The 21,513-nt window shown below is 44.8% G+C and overlaps 1 protein-coding gene across 1 annotated transcript; it reads left to right on the forward strand.

Annotated features, from left to right (window-relative positions):
- Positions 1-7,660: 7,660 nt before the first annotated feature.
- On the forward strand, positions 7,661-19,075 carry LOC123019365 (vomeronasal type-2 receptor 26-like). Its single transcript, XM_044422192.1, has 4 exons — positions 7,661-7,791; positions 8,705-8,996; positions 16,988-17,114; positions 18,165-19,075. The coding sequence occupies exons 1-4, from the start codon at positions 7,661-7,663 to the stop codon at positions 19,073-19,075; spliced, it is 1,461 nt and encodes a 486-aa protein (XP_044278127.1).
- The last annotated feature ends 2,438 nt before the right edge of the window (positions 19,076-21,513 follow it).

The following is a 21,513-nucleotide window of genomic DNA, read 5'->3' on the forward strand; positions in this document are numbered from 1 at the left end:
TTCCCAAGTCCTTTCCTGACATATTTTGATGGAAACGATCAGTTAGATGAATGTTCCAGCTCTGTCTCTACTTATGATGAGAAAATCATATACTGCTGCTAGGGAGAAAAGTGAATGTCAAAACCTCTCTATATCTTGGGTGAAAGGCAGGTCTTTCCCCTACACTCTTGTGCGGCAGTAGTTTGAGATAACTATGTGTGTCTGTGAATCTTCTAGGTGCCAAGTATTTTTTGTTACTACTTCAAGGACTGTGGAACATCACCAGTTGGGACTTCTAATCCAACCTTCAGCATCCCAAGAAAACAATATAAGGAGAGCCATGATGCACCAGACCAATGGTTCATCCAGGCCAGCATATGATGTATGCAGTAGCCTATGGGTGGGGGCGGGGAAGTGGGACTCTCAAAAGTAGGAAGGAAAGCAAATTAACCTGCCATTTGCATTTCCTGCAAGGAATGTACATATGATCCTGCCTTTGTTAAGGTTGTGTGAGCAATCCTTTGAGGGTAGAAATCTACCATGTTCCTTGAGCTTGGCTACCTGTACTTCAGCTACCTTTGTTCCTGGTGCATGCAGCCATCATTTGTGATGAGTTCTCCATGAAGTGAGCCACACACACGTTTTGAAAAGATTTCAAAGAAGGCAGGTGGTGAGGGGCTCACTGGGAATGTCAGCCTGTGACTGCTGGCAGCATCCCCCTCACAGACCAGGAGTAGCTCCCATTTAAGTGGTCACAACTGATGTGGAAGTTTGAATAAGTCATGATCTGCAAGCATTCAAAGAATTCTTCTCAGGTCTGCATAGTTTGGAAGAGCAGGCTGAACAGAAGAGGAAGCCTGCAAATGCTCAGAGAAGGGATTCAGAGAAGTTTCATCCCCATCCCAGACCTTGATAACAGAGGCATCATAGAGCCATCAGAAAAGCCCTTCTGTTCCAGGAATGTGTCCTGTTAAAGTAACCAAATTTGGTGGCCCTGACTAGGGTTGGTATGAACCCTTCTGGAATCTACCATTCTAGAATCTGTGGACTTCCTCCCATGCTTGGCCCTGCAAAGTTAGCTGAATCAAGAGGAAATTGATGCATTACACTTCCCAACTCACTGCTGCCAACACATGGGACTCTATTCCTGTGGAACACCTTGTAAACACTGGGTGTGCTCACCAAGAACATGGACTCTGGACTGACGAGAGGAGATATTGAATCCTGGAAGCCAAGACCAAGGAATCCAACAGGTTCCTCACTACGGCTGCTCCTGCAGCAAGTGAATGTCATCATTTATGGACATGCTGTATGAATGAATCCTTCTCTTTATGTATCAAGAATCTCATCTGAATCGTCTTGAAAAATTATTCCTGATTCTTTAATTCTTGCATTGCAGTTTCCTAACTCTGAGGTACTGGCATGTGTTGTCCTTCTTGTTTTCCATCCATGAGATCAATCAGAATCCCAGGCTCTTGCCCAACATCAGCCTGGGCTATGATATTTATCAGAGCCATTTTGATGGGAGAACCACTTCCTATGCCATGCTAGGCCTGCCTGCTGTTGGGGAAAGCCACCTTCCCAACTTCAGCAGTGGGAAGAGGAAGAACCTGCTGGCCATTCTTGAAGGAAGTGAATTAGACATCTCCACTCTCATTTCTGCCATGTCAGGCATCTACAAGATTCCTCAGGTTTGTCCTGGGAGGGGAAAAGTGGCCACCTCCACCTCCATCCAGGACACACCAATACTGCAACATTTCGACTGATATCAGAGGGATACATTTTTTGTTGGAGACATGGTCAAATCCAGTCTTACCTCTCACTGGGATGTTCCTACTGAGGAACAGGCAACTCTCCAATGAGAATGCCTTCCATCAACCCAGTGCTTTGAAAAAGGGGAAAATCACTACTCACTACAAAGTGAAAGGAAAAAGAGCAAGCTCTAAATGTCATCTAGACTAAACATTTCTGGAATGGGGTTGGGTGAGTTCTTTTCACTTTGCAGAGAAGGACCTCACTTTCCCCAGGCAATTATTGAATTGCTACTATAGAGATCATCCTTGAGATGTTTTGGCCTTCCTTCTTCCTCAATTTCCATTTCCTCTTCCTTGTGATGGGCCTTTGCTTAGAGTCATCATCTAAACATGGTGATATGATTCTGATGTTCATTGTAAAGACAAGATCATGCAAACCACCAGGCTCTTCCTCTCTTTATTAGATCAATTATGGCTTGGTTAACCTTGTTCTGGAGGATCACACTCAGTTTCCATTCATCCACCAAATGGACCCAAAGGAAGAAAACCAATACTTGGGTATTGTCCAACTAGTTGCAAGATTTGGCTGGATGTGGATCGGTCTCTTTGCCCCAGACACTGACAATGGAGACATGTTTGTGAGGTCAGTGATCCCATTGATGATCAGTCATGGAATCTGCACTGCCTTCACAAAAAGGATACCACGGAAAAACATAGCCAGAATGTCTCAAACTGAACTCTCTGTTGTGTGGGGACAAGTGAATGTGGCTATTTTCTATGCAGACACTCACTATGGCTGTGGTCCAATTGTCATGATGCAAGGAACATATGGAGGGGAACAAATTGGAGGAAAGCTCTGGATCACAACCACTGTGACAGACGTTAATGCGTACTTAATGTTTGAACCTGATTACCTTCGGTTTCTCCATGGATCTTTGTCCTTCATCATGAAGAGCCCCCAAAAGACAGGACTTGAACACTACAAGCCAGTTTCTCCAGCTAATGCATGGTTTTGGCAGAATGCTTTGCATTGTTTTTACTCAGAGCATGATTTTTCCATGAAAGTTTGGTCAAGCTACAGACAGAAGGAGATACTGGAGATGCTGCCCCAGGAGGAGCTGGAAAGAGTCTTTTCTCAAGACAGCTTCCAGACTTACTACAGTGTCCAAATGGCAGCCCATGCCTTAAATGCTGCACTTTCATCCCAATCCAAGTGGATATTGGTGACTGGAATTGGAGACAAGTCCCAAGTGCAGAGGCTGCAACCCTGGCAGGTATTCCCTTTTCCCGTTCTGGTTTCACAGCAAATGGCAATACATTCCGGGTTCAGTTGAGCAAACATGTGTTCCAGGACATCATCATGCCTTTGCATGGCAGTGCAGAAGGGGAAATTGAGCCTACTCTTCTGCCTTTGCTTTACCTTCAAAATGCTACATGGATATGCATTCTAAAATGTCTTTGGAGTAGTCACACTTTCTTCTGAGCCACTCAGGCACCCACTGTCCCGTTTTCTGAAAATACTTTCAGCGTAGTTTATGCATAGTTGTGTATGTTCATACAGTTAACTTGATGCAGGTGTTATGAGAGAGATCATTTGAAAGTCCATCACCTCTGGTGGCCCCATCTATCCATCTGATTTCCACCTGATAGGTGGGTAAAGTGCTTGCAGGTAGGGCTCTGAACTGTGTCTTCTACACGATTTTCCATAAAGCCAAATACCAAAAGAACATACACGTGCTGCTCCAAACTGTGACCAACCCACATTTACACAAAGCAATGCAACTTCCTACTCCAGGGGTACTACCATTTTTAAAGGAATGTGTTCTAGATAGACTGGATTTCAATACCAAGTACCTAGTTGCTCATAACTCCTTTTTGGCTTGGGTTCTTGAGAAGGTGTTGTCAGGCAGGCTCAAGGATGCCCATGTTGTAGAGATTGCTGGTCTAGGGATACCTTAACCCTATCCCTAACCCTTGACTTTGTCCCATGATGGGTGACACTCATAGAAAAAATTCAGTGTGCTTGACCCAGTTCTTTCTACTTGCTGTATCATTGCACTTGGATGCACTAATCCCTGGTATCTTTTAGTATAAGGTTCAATTTTAGGATGTTCTGCGGTTCTGCCCCAACCTGCACTGCTGCTTTTTGAAAGTATGTAGAGAATCCTGATCCTGCATGCTGGATCAACACCTCAGGGAAGACTTTTGTGCAGCTCTTTGAGACAAGTGCAGCTTGTGAAGCTACCTGTGGAGTTCCAAGGATCTTTCTGAGGCTGTGACATTGGTTTTGGTGAACATTGGTGAACATGCAAATGTTCACTTCAGGACATTACTGGGGAGCATCGTTTTTGAAGTCAGGACAGTATCCAAGTGGGTATTCAACCATGGCCAAGACATCCTGTTCCCAAGATTTGGCTGTTGAAGCAAGTCCACAAGATGTTGAGTCAGATCCTGACCCATTTTAGGAATTGGTGTAGCTGTCTACTCAGCTCTGCATTGTAGGCAGAATAACAGTGTATTAAAATAAAATGAAAGAAGGCCAATTCATACCACTTGCACTTGGTTCAAACAACTGCTTGTCATGGAGATGGAAATGGGAAATCTGCAGAAGTACTCCCTGAACCATACTGGGCTTAGCACAGCTGAGCATCACCTACCAATATATTTATTCATTTGCTTAATATTCCATCCCTTTAGCCAGAAAGACCAAAATCTACCACCATTTTGTTGAACTCATATTGACAATGATCCCATGTGCAGTGCATTATGCATTGGCCCCATAGCTGATGTGAGAGTTGCAGTCTCAAAAGGCAAGAAGCCGCCAGTTTGGGAAAGGTTGCCTAGGGCAGGAATTCAGCTGCTGTATGGAATGACTGGGATCTTCAGCGGCCTTGTCTTTCTTCCTCTCAGCTGTGAGCACACAAAAGTAGTCAGTGCTGGCCACTCAAGTCCATGTGGAGGCACATTGATTGAAGCTCTAACAAAGTGGGAACTTCAAATGAGGAGGGCAAAAATATGATTTATTTACTTATTTATTACAAGCATTTATATCCTGTCCTTCCGTGCAATCCCTCATTGCATGTTCTTTCATCAGTTCTTTTCTCAGTGCCTGTTCTTTCCCCTGTAGTTCCAGTTACATGCTTTCATAAGCCTGAGTTTCTGCTGTTTCCACAGAGAGACTGTGCTTGGGTGAGCATGGGAGCCTTTAACTCAACTCAGATATTGTGAATTGGGTGTCCTTTCCCAACTGTTCTCATGGCAGAGCCAACACTGGGAGCATGAAGTGTCAGACCTCCTCAGATGTCAAGCTTTCCATTGACTGGAAGCTCTTGGGTGGCTCAGGCATTTCAGCAGGGTAGGAGGACTGACCTGGGTCCCACCATGTGAAGGCTAATCAGCATCTGGAAAGCTACATTCAAAGCTGCTGGTGCAATCCTGTGCCTGCTGACCAGGAGCTCAATTGCAAGGGAAATCATGTTCACTACCTAAATGCACCAAGTATGACATGGATTGACGTTGCCTAGGAAGCCACAGGCTGGAATAAGCAAGTGCTGAGCAGGGCTGTGAAGGACAAGACATTTGAGAGGACCTCCATTGAAGATCTGCCATAAGTCAGAGATGACTTGAACATACATTGAAAGACAGAGATGGGGCCATGTTTGCTGATGGCACCAAAGATCTGTTCCCACTTACAATATGCCCCCATCATCCCTTCAAGGTTTGTCTCAGGGTTTAAGTGCATGGTGCCAGACTGGAGGCACCTGAGCCTTATCTTCACAGTGACACACAGCACAATGCAGAAGGAAAGCCTATTCAAACCGAAGGACAAGGCAGGTAAAAGCACTCCACACGATTTTGCCAAGGCAGCAAATGTTCATCTGGCTTCCCTAACTTTTTCTGTATTTCCAAAGTGGTAGTGAGTCTTCTGTTAAGAAGCCGATGGAGAGAAAGAGGCTCATGGGTAAAGGAAGGTCTGTTGCCTGGCTGTCACCTTTCCTGCAAAGTATACTCTCATGTAGTCCCTTGTGTAGGGAGGATGTGTGCAAGGAAATGGGAATACACAATGGATCTGTACTGGAATGGCAATCTGCCAAATTCCCTGGGCTCACCTCACTGGATTCTGGTCTACTTTGTGGAGGCCCACTCTTCCAATTCCTGGAGATCTTGACTCAAGGTCATCAGCAGGTTCTAAGAGTGGAAAGTTGAAAATCAGTTCACCATTCAGAGACTCCATGAACACTCCTTTTTTAAATCCAACTTCTGCTCTATCTTTGAACAATGTAGGGAGCAGACTTTACCTCTAATCCACCCTGCCTGCCAGCCTTTCTGTAAGGTTGCGTGAAGGCAGCTTTCCAGACTTCTTACCAAGTTCATCCTCAGGATGGAAGCCCTGAGAAAGCCTCTCATCGAGAAGCTTTTCACTCTCAAGGGAACATTTCTCAACCTCCCCATGCAACCTCCTTTTATTTATTCCTCTCCTCTCCCACATGTTCATCCTTGCTCCAAATGGCATAAATATCTCTGATTTGTTGGGTTATGCTGTAATGACTCTCCCTTTCAGATGCAGACATTGTGCAAATGGCCCATATCTCATCAGTCCCAGGAGGGAAGGAAGGGAGGAAGCAGTTTCTGGATCAGAAGGTGCCAATGTGGGAGCTGCATAGCAGGACCATGGAAGCCATGCTGATGGGTTGAGATGATAAGAGCAACCATACTGAAATATGGAAACTGTAGAAATCATGCTTTCTACAAATCATGCTTTCGTGCTTTCTAAGAAACAAAGGTGCCCTGCTGAAAAAGCTGGGATGATTGTGGCTTGTCATTGCATGTGTACCCACCATGACTCTTTCACTTCCTGCTTAAAAGATATCCAAGCTATTCTGGGGGAGGCTGCCAGGTTACTGAAAGAATGGTCTTCTCCCATGAATGCCCAGACACTGAGGACAGGCTCTTCTCCCAGAAAGTAAAGTGAATCAGGTGCTTCCAAAGAGGGCAGTCCTTTCAGGAGTGGCCCCAAGGTGAAGGAATTCCCTTGGCTCATTTTGCAAAGCCTGGGCCTAGCAGGAGTGGACCCCAGGGGAATGCAAGAGGGATGATTTCTGCCTGGATTCATCCAAAACCAGTTTGATCCAAAACAATCCACATTGCACGGCTGATCATGTGTACAGAGAAGGAGGAAAGGATCATGTTTACATTCTGAGAAATCCAAAGTGGGCTGCCAATCACATCAGTGAAGAAATCTCCAATGGGACACATGTCCCTTTGTGTTCAGTTCATCTCCAAAGATGTTCTTCATCCAGCCCCTTGCTAAAGGGTCTCCAGGAGAGAACAGGCCAAGCTCCCTTTCCCCTCATGCATTCCCAAAACATGAAGCCACAGCAAAAATTGTTTGCAAACCTGTTTTTCTCCTTCAGTGCTGCTGTGCCCTGGGGACTCTGTTGTGCTCAGTTGCAGAAAGGATGCTTTGGTCCCTGAGGATGATCCAAAACATGGTGATTTTCCTTGAGCCCTGCCTAAGCCTGAGTCACCTGCTTGAGATTCTCTTTCACTACAATAAAGAAAACGTCATTCTCACAAGCAATCTCAGCAAACTGCTTTATCCATGCCTGAGAAACTCAGTGTGGAAAACATGTGCTCCATTACTGAGAGCTTGGGTTGAGTTTGGGATAGGTAGAGAGGCGTGTTGAATGGATCTGAGGGAAACTTGAAAGAGCTTCCCTTTGTCTCAGGACTCCTTCCTGGCTTTGTAAGGACCACAGAGCAAGACTGTTCTGGCTGCCGCTGTCCAATGGGAAATGGAGGTGAGTAGAGCAGCCATGCAGACAAGATGCATGAAGAGGAGGTGCATCCTAACATGGCTGCTCCTGCTGCTCCTCCTCCTGCACAGTGCAGTTTCCAAATTGCAGGAGGGAAACTGTCCCACGAATATGTTTGCAGAAGGAGCATCCAAGTATTACCGACCAGGAGACTACCTTATCAGTGGCGTTGTTTCCGCACAGCATTTTCAGCATCAACAGCTCTATGACTTCTATGAGTCCCCCCTGAATCGGATTGAGAGGTGAGTCACGAGGATTTAATGCTTCCCATCCTGCCCTTCGGTTGTTGCCATCTCCTGGAGATAGACCATAGTTCTGGACCCCCAGTCAGCCACTAGAAATTTGCTCTCAATACATTGTGGTTGCAAAGAGTTGGGAGGTTGCACAACTGGGGCTCGCCAGGCATCCATGATCTCCCTTTCAGCTTGGCACACTTTGGAAGGCCAGGCTGAGCACAAGAGAAACATGCCAGAACTTGGAGGGACGGATTCTTGAAAGGTTTGTCCCAAGACTAGCCTTTGATAGAGTAGGCAACACAGAGTTATCATAGCTGGCCTCCTCCTCCAGGAATTGTCCTGCTGAAGTCATGAACTTTGTGACATATTTGGGTTGGGATAAACCTTTTGTGCCCCTCCAGAATCCCCAGACTTCCTCTCCTGCACAGCCCAGTTCTGCAAAGTGAGCAGAAGCTAGAGGAGGATGTAGAAGGGGAACTTGCCCATCAGGAGCAGCTGCAGGAAGCTGAAGGGGGCACAGCAAGTGAGCGTGCAAGCCGCCATTCCCAGAACCAAGGTTCTTTCCCACTCACTGCTGAGGATGGCAGTGGTGGGCATGGAAGGGTAACACTGCTTGTCCAGCATGTGGAGCTCGATTTCTGTGGAACATGTCACAAAAGCTGTTTGTACTCTGTAGCAACTTGGACTTTGGGTGATGCCAAGAGGTCTAGCATCTTAGAAGCCAAAAGCAGGCAATCCAATGGATTTTCTGCACAACCCAGATTCTTTGCACATCCCTAGCCATGACTGCTCCTGCAGCAAGTGAATGTCTTCTTTCATCTGTGTGCCATCTGAAGGAATCCTTTCCTTTATGTATTTGGAATCTCCTTGGAATCTTATTCATCAAACGAGCCCAGTTTCTCTAATTCTGGCATTGCAGTTTTCTACTTCTGAGGTACTGGCGCATCTTGTCCTTCTTGTTTTCCATCCGTGAGATCAATCAGAACCCCTGGCTCTTACCCAACATCAGCCTGTGCTACGACATCTATGAGAGACATATTGATGGAAGAACAACTTCCTATGCCATGCTTGACCTGCCTGCTGCTGGGGAGCACCACCTTCCCAACTTCAGCTGTGGGAGGAAAAAGAACCTGCTGGCCATTCTTGAAGGAACTGAATTAGATATATCCACTCTTATTTCAGCCATGTTGGGCATCTACAAAATTCCTCAGGTAGGCCCTGGGAGAGGAAGGGAGGGCAGTTCCCCCCAAATCCAGCTGGCACTGGTTCATAGCCCTCTTCCCAAAGCACCTTCATACGCTGAGGAAGCATGTTCTCTGCTGATGGTGTTGCAGCTAGGAACTGGTGCTTTGAAATTGGAGTCATTTAAAACCAGGCACACTTGCCCTTGGAATACTGAAATTCAGCAGAACCTTACTGAAGGGATGCCACCATTTAATGTTGTTCTATACAGATGAGTGAGCATGTAAAGTCACAAGTGCCATCAAGCTGAATGAATGATACAGTATGGCAATGTGTAAAACACCCTGGTGACAACTGAGAAAGATGAAAACCAGGATATAGAAATGTTGCGAATGGAAAGCTGGTCCAATGTATTTCAAGAACTTTCTTGGTCAGTGGGCTACAAAAACATCTGCAAAGGGAGATCCTGAAAAGATCACAGTTCGAGCTGCTGTAATGCCCACAAGGTAGTATTTTAAATAGGACACCAATACCACCTTTTGGCCTGATCTTGGAGGGAGAAATTGTCCAATGGATGCAAGGACATATTTGGCCATATTTCTCACAGGGTGCTCCTTCTGGGAATAAGGCAACTGTCCAACCAGAATAACCTCAATTGGGTGTCCTGCCAGCCTACTGAATTCAAAAAGAGAAAGATCTATATTCACCCCCAAAGGGAAGGAAAAGACTCACCTTGGGGTACTCCCATCTGTTCCCCTTCTCTTGGGACTCACTGGACTGCATTCCTTTCTCTCCATAGAGAAGGTCCATCTTTTAAAAGCAAACACTGAATTACTCCTGTTGAGAAGAACTTTGAAACATGTAAGCCTCACTTCTTCCTCCAGTTCAACTTCCCTTGTGATGGGCTTTGCTTAGAGGTTTCATGTTCATATAATTTGTTGATCTTGCTAATGAAAAAACAAGGCCAACTACCAGACTCTTCCTCTTTTCATTAGATTAGTTATGGCTTCATGAGCTCTGTTCTGGAGGATCACACGCAGTTCCCATTCATCAACTGGGTGGCTCCAAAGGAGGAAACTCAATACCCAGGCATTGTCCACCTTTTGGCAAGATTTGGTTGGACATGGATCAGTCTCTTTTCCCCAGACACTGAAAATGGAGAAAGGTTTGTGAGGTCGGTGATCCCGTTGATGATGAGTCATGGAATCTGCATTGCCTTTACAAAAAGGATACCACGAAAAAACATACTCAGAATGACTGAGAAGGAGCTCTATGTTGTGTGGGGACAGGTGAAAGTAGCTGTTTTCTATGCAGATTCTCACTATGCCTGTTTTCCAATTCTCATGATGCAAGAGATATTTGGAAAGGAACAAATGGGAGGAAAGGTCTGGATCACAACTCTTCAAGATATTAACCTCAACTTAGTTTTGGAACTGTATTCCTTTCAGCCTCTTCATGGTTCTTTGTCTTTTATCATGAAGAGCCCACAGAAGTCAAGACTCAGCCATTACAACCCACTCTCTGATTCTAGAGTATGGTTTTGGCAGAATGTTTTTCATTGTTTGTATTCAGAGCATGTTTTTTCCATGAAAAGGTATTCAAGCTACACAGAGAAAGAGAAAATTGACATCTTCCCCCAGGAGGAGCTGGAAAGAGTCTTTTCTCCAGATAGCTTTCGTACATACAACAGTGTCCAAATGATAGCCCATGCCTTACATGCTGCATATTTATCCCAATCCGAGCAAGTATTGATGGCTGGAAGAGGAGTCAGGCTGAATGAACAGAAGCTACAGCCCTGGCAGGTATCCCCTTCCCTGTTGTTGTATCACAGCAAATCGCAAAAGGTTCAAGGTTCAGTTGAGCAATCACATGTTACAGGACATCTTGCCTATTGCCGGAGAGGGCAGAAAGGGAATCAGTCCTCCTCTTCTGCCATTGCTCTTCCCTCAAGGTGCTACATGGGCAGGTATTCTAAAATTTCCTGGGAGCATTTGCACTTTCATCTGAACCCCTAAGAAGTGCTGCACCCTGTTTCCTGAAATTACTTTGAGTGTAGTTTGTCTTCTTTGTTGATGTAGTCAGTTTAATGCTGCTGTTATGAGAGAGGCCATTCAGAAACCTGTCACCTCTGCTATTGCTTTCCATCTAATGAGCTGGCCAAGTGCTTGCAGTGATGACTCTGAATGGCATCCTCCTGATGATTTCCACAGTGCAAAATATCAAACGGATATGAGTGTGCAGCTCCAGGGTGATAGATCCATCTTTACACAAGGTGGTGGTGTCTCCTACCAGGGTATGATAATTCTTTAAGAAACCTGTTCTGGACTGAATGGAACCGGATGACTCATACCTAGATGCACATGCCTCCTTTGTTGGCTCAAGTTCTCAAGAAAGTGTTGTCAGGTTATTTGCAGTCAGTCTCAAGGATTCCCCTGTTCCAGTGGTTTCTGGTCTAGCTCTGGAATGAATCCAACTTGGTTCCCTGATCAATGACCCATGTAGAGAAAAGTAGATTGCTTGACCCATTCCTTTCTAGCTGCTCTAGTATTCCACTGTGGTACACTCATCCCTGGTATCTTGCTGGGTAAACTTCAGATTTAGGAAGTTGTGAGTAATTTATTTCAGGGGGTTTTCTCCAATCTGCACTTCTGGTTTTAGAAAGTACATAGAGAGATCCATGTGTGATCACTTGACCCCTTAGTAGTTCAGTCCCACATAGCATATTCGTGTTTGCTATCATACTTTTGAATGAGTAGCAGAGATTCCGCAGTTGTCCTTTTGGGTCCTGGAGAAAGGGATCATCAGCATGCTGATGAGATGTGGCTCTCAGTCCTTGTGTTGAGGCCATCACAGTCCTGGAACAGTGCCTGGACTCAGTAATGCATTGGATGAGGGTCAAGAGAATTTATCTGGATCCTGGGAGAATAGAGATTGCACTTGAAAGATGATGGTGGAGGACAGCTTTGCGGTTACTCAGAACCAACAGGAGGACTAACAGATGATTCCTGGAGCAAATCAGGTGGGGACTTTCCCTGAAAGCAAGAATGAGGAAAATGAGGCTGTCATATTACAGACATGCAATGAGAAGGTACGGCATCCTGGAGAAGACTACTATGGTAGGAAAAGCTGAGGAACAGGAAGACCAAGTATGAAAAGGATTTCTTCTGTTAAGGAAGTAGGGGCTTTGAATTTACGAGAGCTGAACAGAGTGGTGAAGGGCAGGATATTTTGGAGGACCTCCATTCCAAGTTTAACATGAGTTAGAGATTGCTTGATGGCAAATAATAACAAGAGCAAGATCAAAATCCCCTGCAAGTGGTTCCCATGCCTGCAAAAGAGATATGATGACTTTGCTAGGTGGAGTTACATTCTCCCTGAAGGAGCAATATCCTGTACTATTCTACTTGTAGGACTCCAAGCTTGATTGGAAGATTGAGTCACTTTGGCAACTCAAACTCCTTTGGAATGCTACTTCTTCATGCAACACCCCTGCTAAAAGTCCTGCACAGGTTGCCCATCTGCATCTGTGTGAAGCTGAAGGTTCTTGTCTTATTCTATAAACTTTGGCTCAGGAGACATGAAGACATGTCTTCTCATTGATCATCCTTCCAGTCATTGAACTCTTCTGAAGAGACATCCACATGCTTTGAAGACTACTTTGGAAAACACTGGAAGAAGACTCTTTAGTACAGTTATTTACACCACACATTAAAAGGTTACATCTTTTCAAGCAAGAATGAACTAATGGAAGAAATCTTCCCACCGTGTTCAGGAGCCATTTGATTTCTTGTTTCATTCTGGTATTGTGTACATTGTATGTTGCTCTGACTTTGCTTGATCATTGATCTAAAGCAGCTTATAAATTCATGGGAAAATGATCAAGCATTGCAAACAATCACACAACCAAAGACTTCTGAGCCTGCATCCATGGTCAAAAATTCAGGGCAGATGTTTGCCCAACATTCTGAGACAAAAGCAGCTTGTGATACTACCAGTGGAGTTCCAAGTAACTTCCTGCCATGGGGACCTTGGTTTCCCATGGTTGCGCCTTATTCCCTGAGGGAGACGAATTTGTGCTCTCCCTGCTGGGAAGACTTCTGATTATCACTTCATCACCTTCCAAATGGAAAAAAGGCCCATCTCCGCAGGAGTTGATTGAAGACCTGTGAATTTGGGACCTATTCCCTATCCCACCAAACACTGCATCATTTTTAGATAACGTTGGCTTTCAAGCAGTTGTTATTATGTCTTTCCTGTCTATGTTATGTCATGTTATGTTTATGTTATGTGCCATAGACATAACAAGTCATAAGTCACCCCATGAATGAAAGCCCTCCAAAATGCCCAATCCATGACAGCTCCATTCAGATCTTCCATGTTCAAGGTTGTGCCTTCTCTTATAGATTCATTCAACCTCATATTTAGATTTCCCTTTCATCTTCTACTTTCAACTCCCCCTAACAGGATAGTCTTCTCCAGGGAACCCTGGCTTCTCATGAAGTGTCTGAAGAGACAAAAGAGGGAAGAGAAGGAGGCAATGCTTCCATGAAGGACACCAGAATACTGAGGGTGGCAATTTGGCTGGCCTTCAATGGGGAACCCCACTCTCAAGGAAACCCCTCTCATGTGCCAGTGAATATGCTGGCAGCAGGAGATTCCTGAGGGCAACTATCCCCAAAGAAATGCCTTTAGATGGCTTAGTTCTGTACTCTCATCAGGCAAACCAGCATGTTCAGGAACAGGAATCTGGGAGAAATCTGTAGGAACCAGGTTGGAATACAAAGGAAGCTTCTCTACATGATATTGCTGATTCTGCTCATACATAAATCCTAAGGGAGAGAAGAAAGGAGATCCAAGAATATGTCTCAGTAGTGAAATTTGAGTGTGCACGGGATGTGCATCAGCTTCAGTACATGGAAGATTAGGACTCAAAGCACAGAAGACTAAGCTACTGAACATTCTTTTAACCCGGAGAGTTGTAGGGCTATGAAACACCATACAAATGTAACAAATTAATGAATGAATGAAATTAACTTGTTGTCTTGTTGTCTTCTGTGTCATACTAGTTCCAAACTTTCTTAAGAGGAATCTTGCATTCTAACACTTCCTTGGATGGGCTGCATTTGGATGAGCATGGACGGCTGGAAGCCAACTTTGATATTGTGAATTGGGTGCTGTTTCCCAATGATACCCCTGGAATGGTGACCATAGGGCATTGGATGAGAGGAGCATTCCCTGAGAAACAGTTCAGCATCAACCCAGAAGCCATTGTGTGGCCCAGGCATTTAAACAAGGTGAGGAAAATAACTTCTGCCCTATACTTAGGCAGTAAAACTTGGGTAACCTGTGGGATAGTATATACAGGACAAACTTTGTCTCTCATTGCACACTTGTCTGTGAAAGAAAGTGCCTTACACATCACAGGACTTGGGTGCATACATGCAGGAGTGCCTGGCCTAGATAACTTCTTCATTGCAGGAGATGCTGCAGAGGACTCAATTTTCCCAAGCTTTTCTGTTCAGGGTTTGGTGCTCTGGATTCTCAACGCACAGAGATGGCATGACAAAAGCCCTTCACCAAAACTCCCAGTCTAATCCACACTGTCAGGCAGCTCAGCTTTCAGCATCCTCAAAAGTGGACCAAGACGAACCAACAGTTATTCCATACAGGGTTTTGAACATTAAGCTGCAAAGGAGAAAACATGAAAAATTGACTCAGAATGGAATTGTGAGATTAGCATGGGTGTGGTGACAGGCCAGTGAACAGCCAGACCTGCCAGGATGGAGCTTTTCTGAACTGTTTTTGTCCCATACTGCCACATTGTCTCTAACTACTGGCTCCATGGCCATTTCATGGGGATGCTGCAGAGTTCCTTCTAGCCTCCACAGAGATTCACCATATGCTCTGACCTGCTGTGTTGCTCATTGGGAGATTTTGAATGAGGTGTCCCTGGAATGCTGAGCACAGCTAGCTCCATTTCTGCCCAGAGAGCAGAATCCAGGGAAGACAGGCATCTTTTGAGCTTGTGTCTGGGTGTACTGAATAAGGTCCAGTCTGGTTCTGATTCCTGGTGAGTCACAGATTGCATGGCTTGCTAATTCAGAGGCACAAGAATGGGGGAGTCTGCATGCCCCCAATGGCATTGCATTTTCTTCGAGAGAAGCAGCAGGGCATCTGGATGTTCCACAGGCAGCAGAGGCGCAAGGGACTTCTGGGGACTGGAGCAAAAGGCAGCATCTCTGGGTGGTATGTCAGTTCTGCCATACCCTTGATTGACAGCCTGGCTTGTATTATCCATGCATTGGGAAACTCATGTCTGTATGAATGCCATGCACCCTATGAGAGGCTACCTTGGTACAGAGACTGTGGTTGGTGTGTGATGTGACAATGCGCAGAATGGGGCTCTTAGCCATGAGTCCAATTTTGAAGCTTGACTTCCTAGTAGCTTACAAATCAAGCATACAGTTTTCTTGCAGACAAATAAAAGCCCAAATCACATGGTCATAGAATCATAGAGTTGAAAGAGTGCAAGTAGGCCAACAGGTCCAACCTCCTGCTGGTGCAGGATACCAACTTACACCATCCCACTCAGATGACTGTCCTGTTGCATCTGGAAGGCCTCCAGTGTGGGAGAGCCCACAACATCCCTGGGCCATTGGTTCCACTTGCATTTTGCTTGGACAGTCAGGAATGATTTTCTGAGATCCTGCCTGAATCTGGGTTGCTTCATCTTGAGTCCATTGTAATGTATCCTACATGTTGGGATAAGTGATCCTGTCCTCCCTCTGTTTGAAAGCTTTTCAGTTAGTTGCAGAGTTCTCCCATGACACCTGCTCAGTCTTCTCTTCCCAAAGCTAAGCTCTTCCCAAGGATAAGCTTCCGCAGTTCTCTCAGCCTCTCTTCATAGGGCTTTGTTTCCAAATCTTGGAAAATCTTTGTTGCCCTCTTCTGAACACTTCCAGCTTGTTTGCATCTGTCATAAACCTTGGTGCCCAGAACTTGACACAGCACTTCCTTCTCCAAATCATTGATGAAAATGTTGAAGAGCACCAGGCACACAACTGAACCCTGTGGCACCCCACTTGTGATCTCTCTCCAGTTTGAGAAGGTGCTTTGAGTCTGATTCTGTGGCTGGATGTGAATTCACACAATTGTTATGTCAAGTCCACTTATTGTTAGCTTGCTTATCAGGATGTCATGGGGCAGTATGTCAAAAGCTTTCCTCATGTCAAGATAGACTGTGTCCTCAGTATTTCCCTTGCCCATTTGGGAGGTTTCATATATACTCAAAAGGATACCTGTAATTCTAGAGAAAAAAAATATCCGTTAAAGGGAAAAAGGCAGAACAGCTATATAATTCCTGTTAGCTGGTGGTGTTTCATTTGGATTTTTATTCTTTTTCCTGATGACACTGGTGGTGGTGGAACAGAGAAAGTGACAGAGAACAGGAAGGACCCTTCTCAGATTTGGCCCCTCAATTCAGAACAAAAGATAAACTGTCTCCACCTCCTTCCTTGGCTACAATCAAACCATCCGAAAGAACAGGAACTTGGAACATTTCTACTCTTTCTATGCATTAGTATTGATGATTATAGAGGGCTTTTCTTGCTGCCCCTGACCAGCATGTTTTATAGGTGCTGTAGTAAAGCTTTTCTGCATGGTGCTTCTCTTTTTCGAGGATAATTTTTGAGTCGATTCCATGAGCAATCTTGTAATGGAAGATCATGTGGCTACAAAATGATACACAAAAGTGCTAAATAAATAAATAAATAAATAAATAAATAGCACACTTCAGACATGCTCACTCCACATTGAAAGGAAGGATTTCAATGCTCAAACAACTGCATGCATGGAACTAGTTTCTATGCCATGTCTAGTACATAAAATAGCAACCCTCAAAATTTCTTTCAAAAAGGAAATTATTGTCACCAGGACTAAAGATCCCACTGGGAACATTCAGACCCTGTGATTCACTGATGAGAAATGGACTCCTCACACTATTCCTCTTCTTCACTACCAGGTGGTGCCTCATTCCAGGTGCGTGGAGAGCTGTCGCCCAGGTTATTTCAAGGAGACCCAGGAAGGGAAGCTGGCCTGCTGCTATGCTTGTGCTCCATGTGCAGAAGGGACCATCTCCACTCAGGAAGGTGGGTGCCCCCCAAGCAAATGGTTTTCCTTTCAGATGTAGGGCAAATCCACCATCTGAAAGCAGAAGTTTAGCCTATCCAGGTGTGGCCCCCTCTCAATGGAACACCATACCCAGAACAACTCATGCACTGCCAAAAGAGCAGGGGAAGCCATCTTTACTTGCTCAGCCACTTTAGCAGTGTTTGATGCTCTTAATCCTTGCATCTGTGTGATGATGTTCTCTGCTTCTTAGGAATTAATGTAGTTGTAGTTCAGTCACAAAGTCATCCCTGATTTTTCGTGACCTCATGGACAACATTCCTCCAGGTTTTCCTGTCCTCCACCATCCCCTGGAGTACACTCAAGCCCACAGATGACAGTTTTTAGAAATTATTTGTGAGGGTAGCTCTTGAACTCAGGAAAGTATCCAAGGACTCCAGCAATGCCTGGTCCATTCTGCCCCTGTGTTTTCACCATTCAAGCAGCCCCTCCATACATTGTGCCAGATCCTGACCCTCTCTAGGAACTGGTTCAAACTACCCGCTCAGCTCTGTATTGTAGGCAGCCTAAAAGTGAACTAAAATAAAATGAAACAAGGCTACTTCCTACAATTTGAACTTGGTTCACACAACCACTTGTTGTGGTGAGGCAAACAGGAAAGCCGCAGATCTGCTCCCTTAACCCTGCTGGGCTTACCAGAATTGAGCATCATTCATTCACTCATTCATTTATAAGACTTATATTCCATGTCTTTAGCCAGAAAAGCCAAACTTTTGATTAATCTCACAATGACTCTACATTTCCAACTCTCAGTACCACCATCTTTGTCCTCCAAAGATGTGGTGGTCCCTCCTGCAATTGCAGAGCCTCATGTGATGGTGATGCCACAGACAGAGCCTGAAAAGCAAATGGTGTATCCCCTCCCTGGAGTCTTTGGCCTATCTCCCTGCCACACCACACATGATCACATCCTGATGTCTCCCACATCCCCTTCTTCACTGAATGCATTAGAAGCAGTTCTGGATGTACGACTGAAAGTGGCATTGCTGAGTGGCTTCCCTTCTTTCCAGATTCAGAGCAGTGCAGCAGGTGTCCTCAAGATCAGCACCCGAACAAGCACCAAGATAATTGTGTCCCTAAGAGAATTACCTTCCTCTCCTATGAGGAACCTTTGGGGATCATCCTGACCTTCTTTGCCCTAATTTGGATTTTAAGCTCAGGCTTTACATTTGGAATCTTCATTAAATTCCAAGAAACTCCAATAGTCAAAGCCAACAACAGAAACCTCTCCTACATTCTCCTTGTCTCCCTCCTGCTTTCCTATATGTGTTCCTTCCTGTTCATTGGCCAGCCAAGCAAAGCAACTTGCCTGCTCCGACAAACAGCTTTCAGCATCATCTTCTCAGTTGCCACCTCGAGTGTGTTGGCCAAAACCATCACTGTGGTGCTGGCCTTCCTGGCCACCAAGCCAGGGAACAGGGTGAAGAGGTGGCTGAGGAAGAGCTTGGCCAATGCCATTGTCATTTTCTGTTGCAGTGTCCAGGTTGTCATCTGCTCCATCTGGCTGGGCATCTCTCCACCCTACCCACACTCTGACATGTACTCCCAGCCTGGACACATCATCCTACAATGCAATGAAGGGTCTCTCACAATGTTCTACATTGCCCTCAGCTACTTGGGCTTCCTTGCTACCGTCTGCTTCACAGTGGCTTTCCTAGCCAGGAAGCTGCCAGGAGCCTTCAACGAAGCTAAGCTGATCACGTTCAGCATGCTGGTCTTCTGCAGTGTCTGGGTGTCCTTTGTGCCAACCTACCTGAGCACAAAGGGGAAGTATATGGTTGCAGTGCAGGTCTTCTCCATCTTGGCTTCCAGTGCTGTGCTGCTGTGCTGCATCTTTCTTCCCAAGTGCTATATCATTGTCATTAGGCCTGATCTGAATAAGAAGGAAATTCTCATGATCAAAAGCGAAGATACCATCTGATCCGTGTGTTTTGCCTGGGGTTTGGACTCTGTGGAACTCCTGCAGGATGGTCTTTTCAGTAGTGGCCTCCTGCTAGCGAAATGTGCCCCTTAGAGACATTCTCCATGGCTAACTACTTTGTGAGTTTTGGTTGCATGTGAATACTTTTCCATTCTCTTAAGTAGCAACATTCTTCAGTTTTTGTTTTTGTTCTTGACTTCTTTCTTTCTGTCTGTCTGTCTGTCTGTCTCTTTTAAACATGTAGTATTTCTGGATTTTACTATGTGGTATCAAGTTTTTGAAAATTATACATTTTTCATCTTGCTGTATTGTTTTGTTTTTAAGTGGTGTGAACCACTCAAAGAGTTGTTGCTATTATCCTGGTACAATAAAGGAATATATATAATAATCCAACCAACACTGCCAGTTCCCTTTTGTCCACAGGCTCCTGAATCCCAATTTTCCACCTAGTATTATTACTAGTACTCATATTAGGATTATTATTAGTATTCAATGTCTTATTCTTGCATTCATTTCTCACTCTTCATCTTCTTGCATTTTAGGCAAAGTAGCTCACACCGTCATCCTCCTGTACAATTTATCCTCAAAACTACAACTGTGTAATGTGTGTGGCGGGTGAAAGATCACCTTCCAAGGTTTATTTCCGAGTGGGAATGAGAAACTGTGTCTTTCCAAACAGGCCAAGCAGTAGAGTGTGAGCTCAGAGCTTGTGCATGAAGCTTAAGGTTGTGTGTCCATAGTGTGTATGTCTCCTTTCCACAACCCTGATATTTATTCATTTTTTCTCTCTTAACATGGAAGTTGCTCCCTGTATCTCTGAACAAAATTTCCAGGCACAGCAGAGGATGAGCAAGGATCTCTACATCACATGGCCTACCCCATGAAGGAAATGGAGGATGGTCCCCTTCACCAATCTTCTCATGGATGGGCTTGTGTGTGATCTTGGTGGCCAAAGGCTTCCTTTGTGGTGGAGAAACCTGGTTCCTTAGCCTGTCTTTCCTGGCCTGAGTAGTGTGGATGTGGCATGATTCAGGGCCATCCTACAGAAGATTTGCCATGGAGTTCCACAGGGTTCCATTTTATCCCCCATGCTTTTCAACATCTGTATGAAACTGCTGGGAGAGGTCATCCAGAGGTTTTGGCTGAGGAGTAATCAGTACAGTGATGACATCCAGCTCTACCTCTGTTTTACATCTAGTGGCTGTCCTTGGTCAGTGCCTGGCCAAGGTAATGGGCTGGGTGAGGGCCAATAAATTGAGGCTTAATCCAGAAAAGACAGAGGTCCTGTTGGTGGGTGGTTCATCTGTCCAGGTGTGCAACATCTGCTCTGCACTGGATGTGGTTGTGCTCCCCCTAAAGTACAGGGTGTGCAGTCTGGGAGTGCTCCTCGAGTCAGAGCTGTCTCTGGAATCTCAGGTGGCAGCAGTGGGGAGGATTGCTTTTTTATAGCTTTGGCTGATTTACCAACTGCGTCCTTACCTGGATGATCATTGCCTTGCAATGGCGACTCATGCTCTGCTAACTTCTCAACTGGAATATTGTACTTCAATATAATAATACTTCAATTGGTTCAGGATAGAGTGGCCAGGAAATTAACAGGGACTGGGAGGTATTCACATATAATGCCAGTCCTCTATTGCTTACACTGGCTGCCAATTGTAGTCCAGGCATAATTTAAGGTGCTGGTGATGACCTATAAAGTGCTAAATGGCTTGGGGCCTGGATACCTGAATGAGCACCTTCTTCCCCATGTGTCCTCCTGTCCCTTGAGATCTTAGACAGAGGTACTTCTTTAGGAATCCTCCTTGAAAGAGATGAGGAGGGTGAATAACTGGAGGAAGTCCTTCTTTGTGGTGACACCCCAATTGTATAATATGCTCACCATAGAGGATCGCCTGGAGCCAATAATTTTTCCTTTTGGTACCAGGTGAAAACCTTTTTATTCTTCTGTTATTTTAATATTTAATTGGTTTTAATTGTGATTTTATTATGAGTTGCTGTATGCTGTGCCATTTCTTAGCTGTGCTTGTTGTAAACTGTCCTGAGATGCTAGTAAAGTGATGGTCTATAAAAGATTTAAATGAATGAATTAATAAATAAGCAAGCAAGCAAGAATAACTGGACAATTGGCTAAACCATGAGCCAAAAATACAATGCAGCCTCTGAAAAGACAAATGCTATTTTGGGATGCATTAACAGAAGTATTACTTCCATATCATGGGAAGTAGTAGTCCCTCTATTTTCCTCACTACTCAGACCTCATCTGGAATAGTGTGTCCAGTTCTGGGCAACAAGATTTAAGAAAGACATAGAAAAATAAGAAAAGGTCTTGAGGAGGGCAACAAAAATGATTTGTTTGTTTGTTTACAGTATTTTTACCCTGTCCTTAACAATGTCTCAGGATGGCTTACAAGATAGTTATAACAATAAACAGAACA

Source organism: Varanus komodoensis, unplaced genomic scaffold (assembly GCF_004798865.1).
Source record: "Varanus komodoensis strain SLA01 unplaced genomic scaffold, ASM479886v1 scaffold120, whole genome shotgun sequence".
In the NCBI taxonomy this organism is placed as follows: Eukaryota; Metazoa; Chordata; class Lepidosauria; order Squamata; family Varanidae; genus Varanus; species Varanus komodoensis.

Bases quoted from the DNA above. Each gene is read 5' to 3' on its own strand.
- LOC123019365 (XM_044422192.1), top strand. From the start codon at position 7,661: ATGTTTGCAGAAGGAGCATCCAAGTATTACCGACCAGGAGACTACCTT. The intron at 7,792-8,704 runs GTGAGTCACGAG...CTGGCATTGCAG, and splicing joins CCCCTGAATCGGATTGAGAG to TTTTCTACTTCTGAGGTACT. The intron at 8,997-16,987 runs GTAGGCCCTGGG...CTTCACTACCAG, and splicing joins GCATCTACAAAATTCCTCAG to GTGGTGCCTCATTCCAGGTG.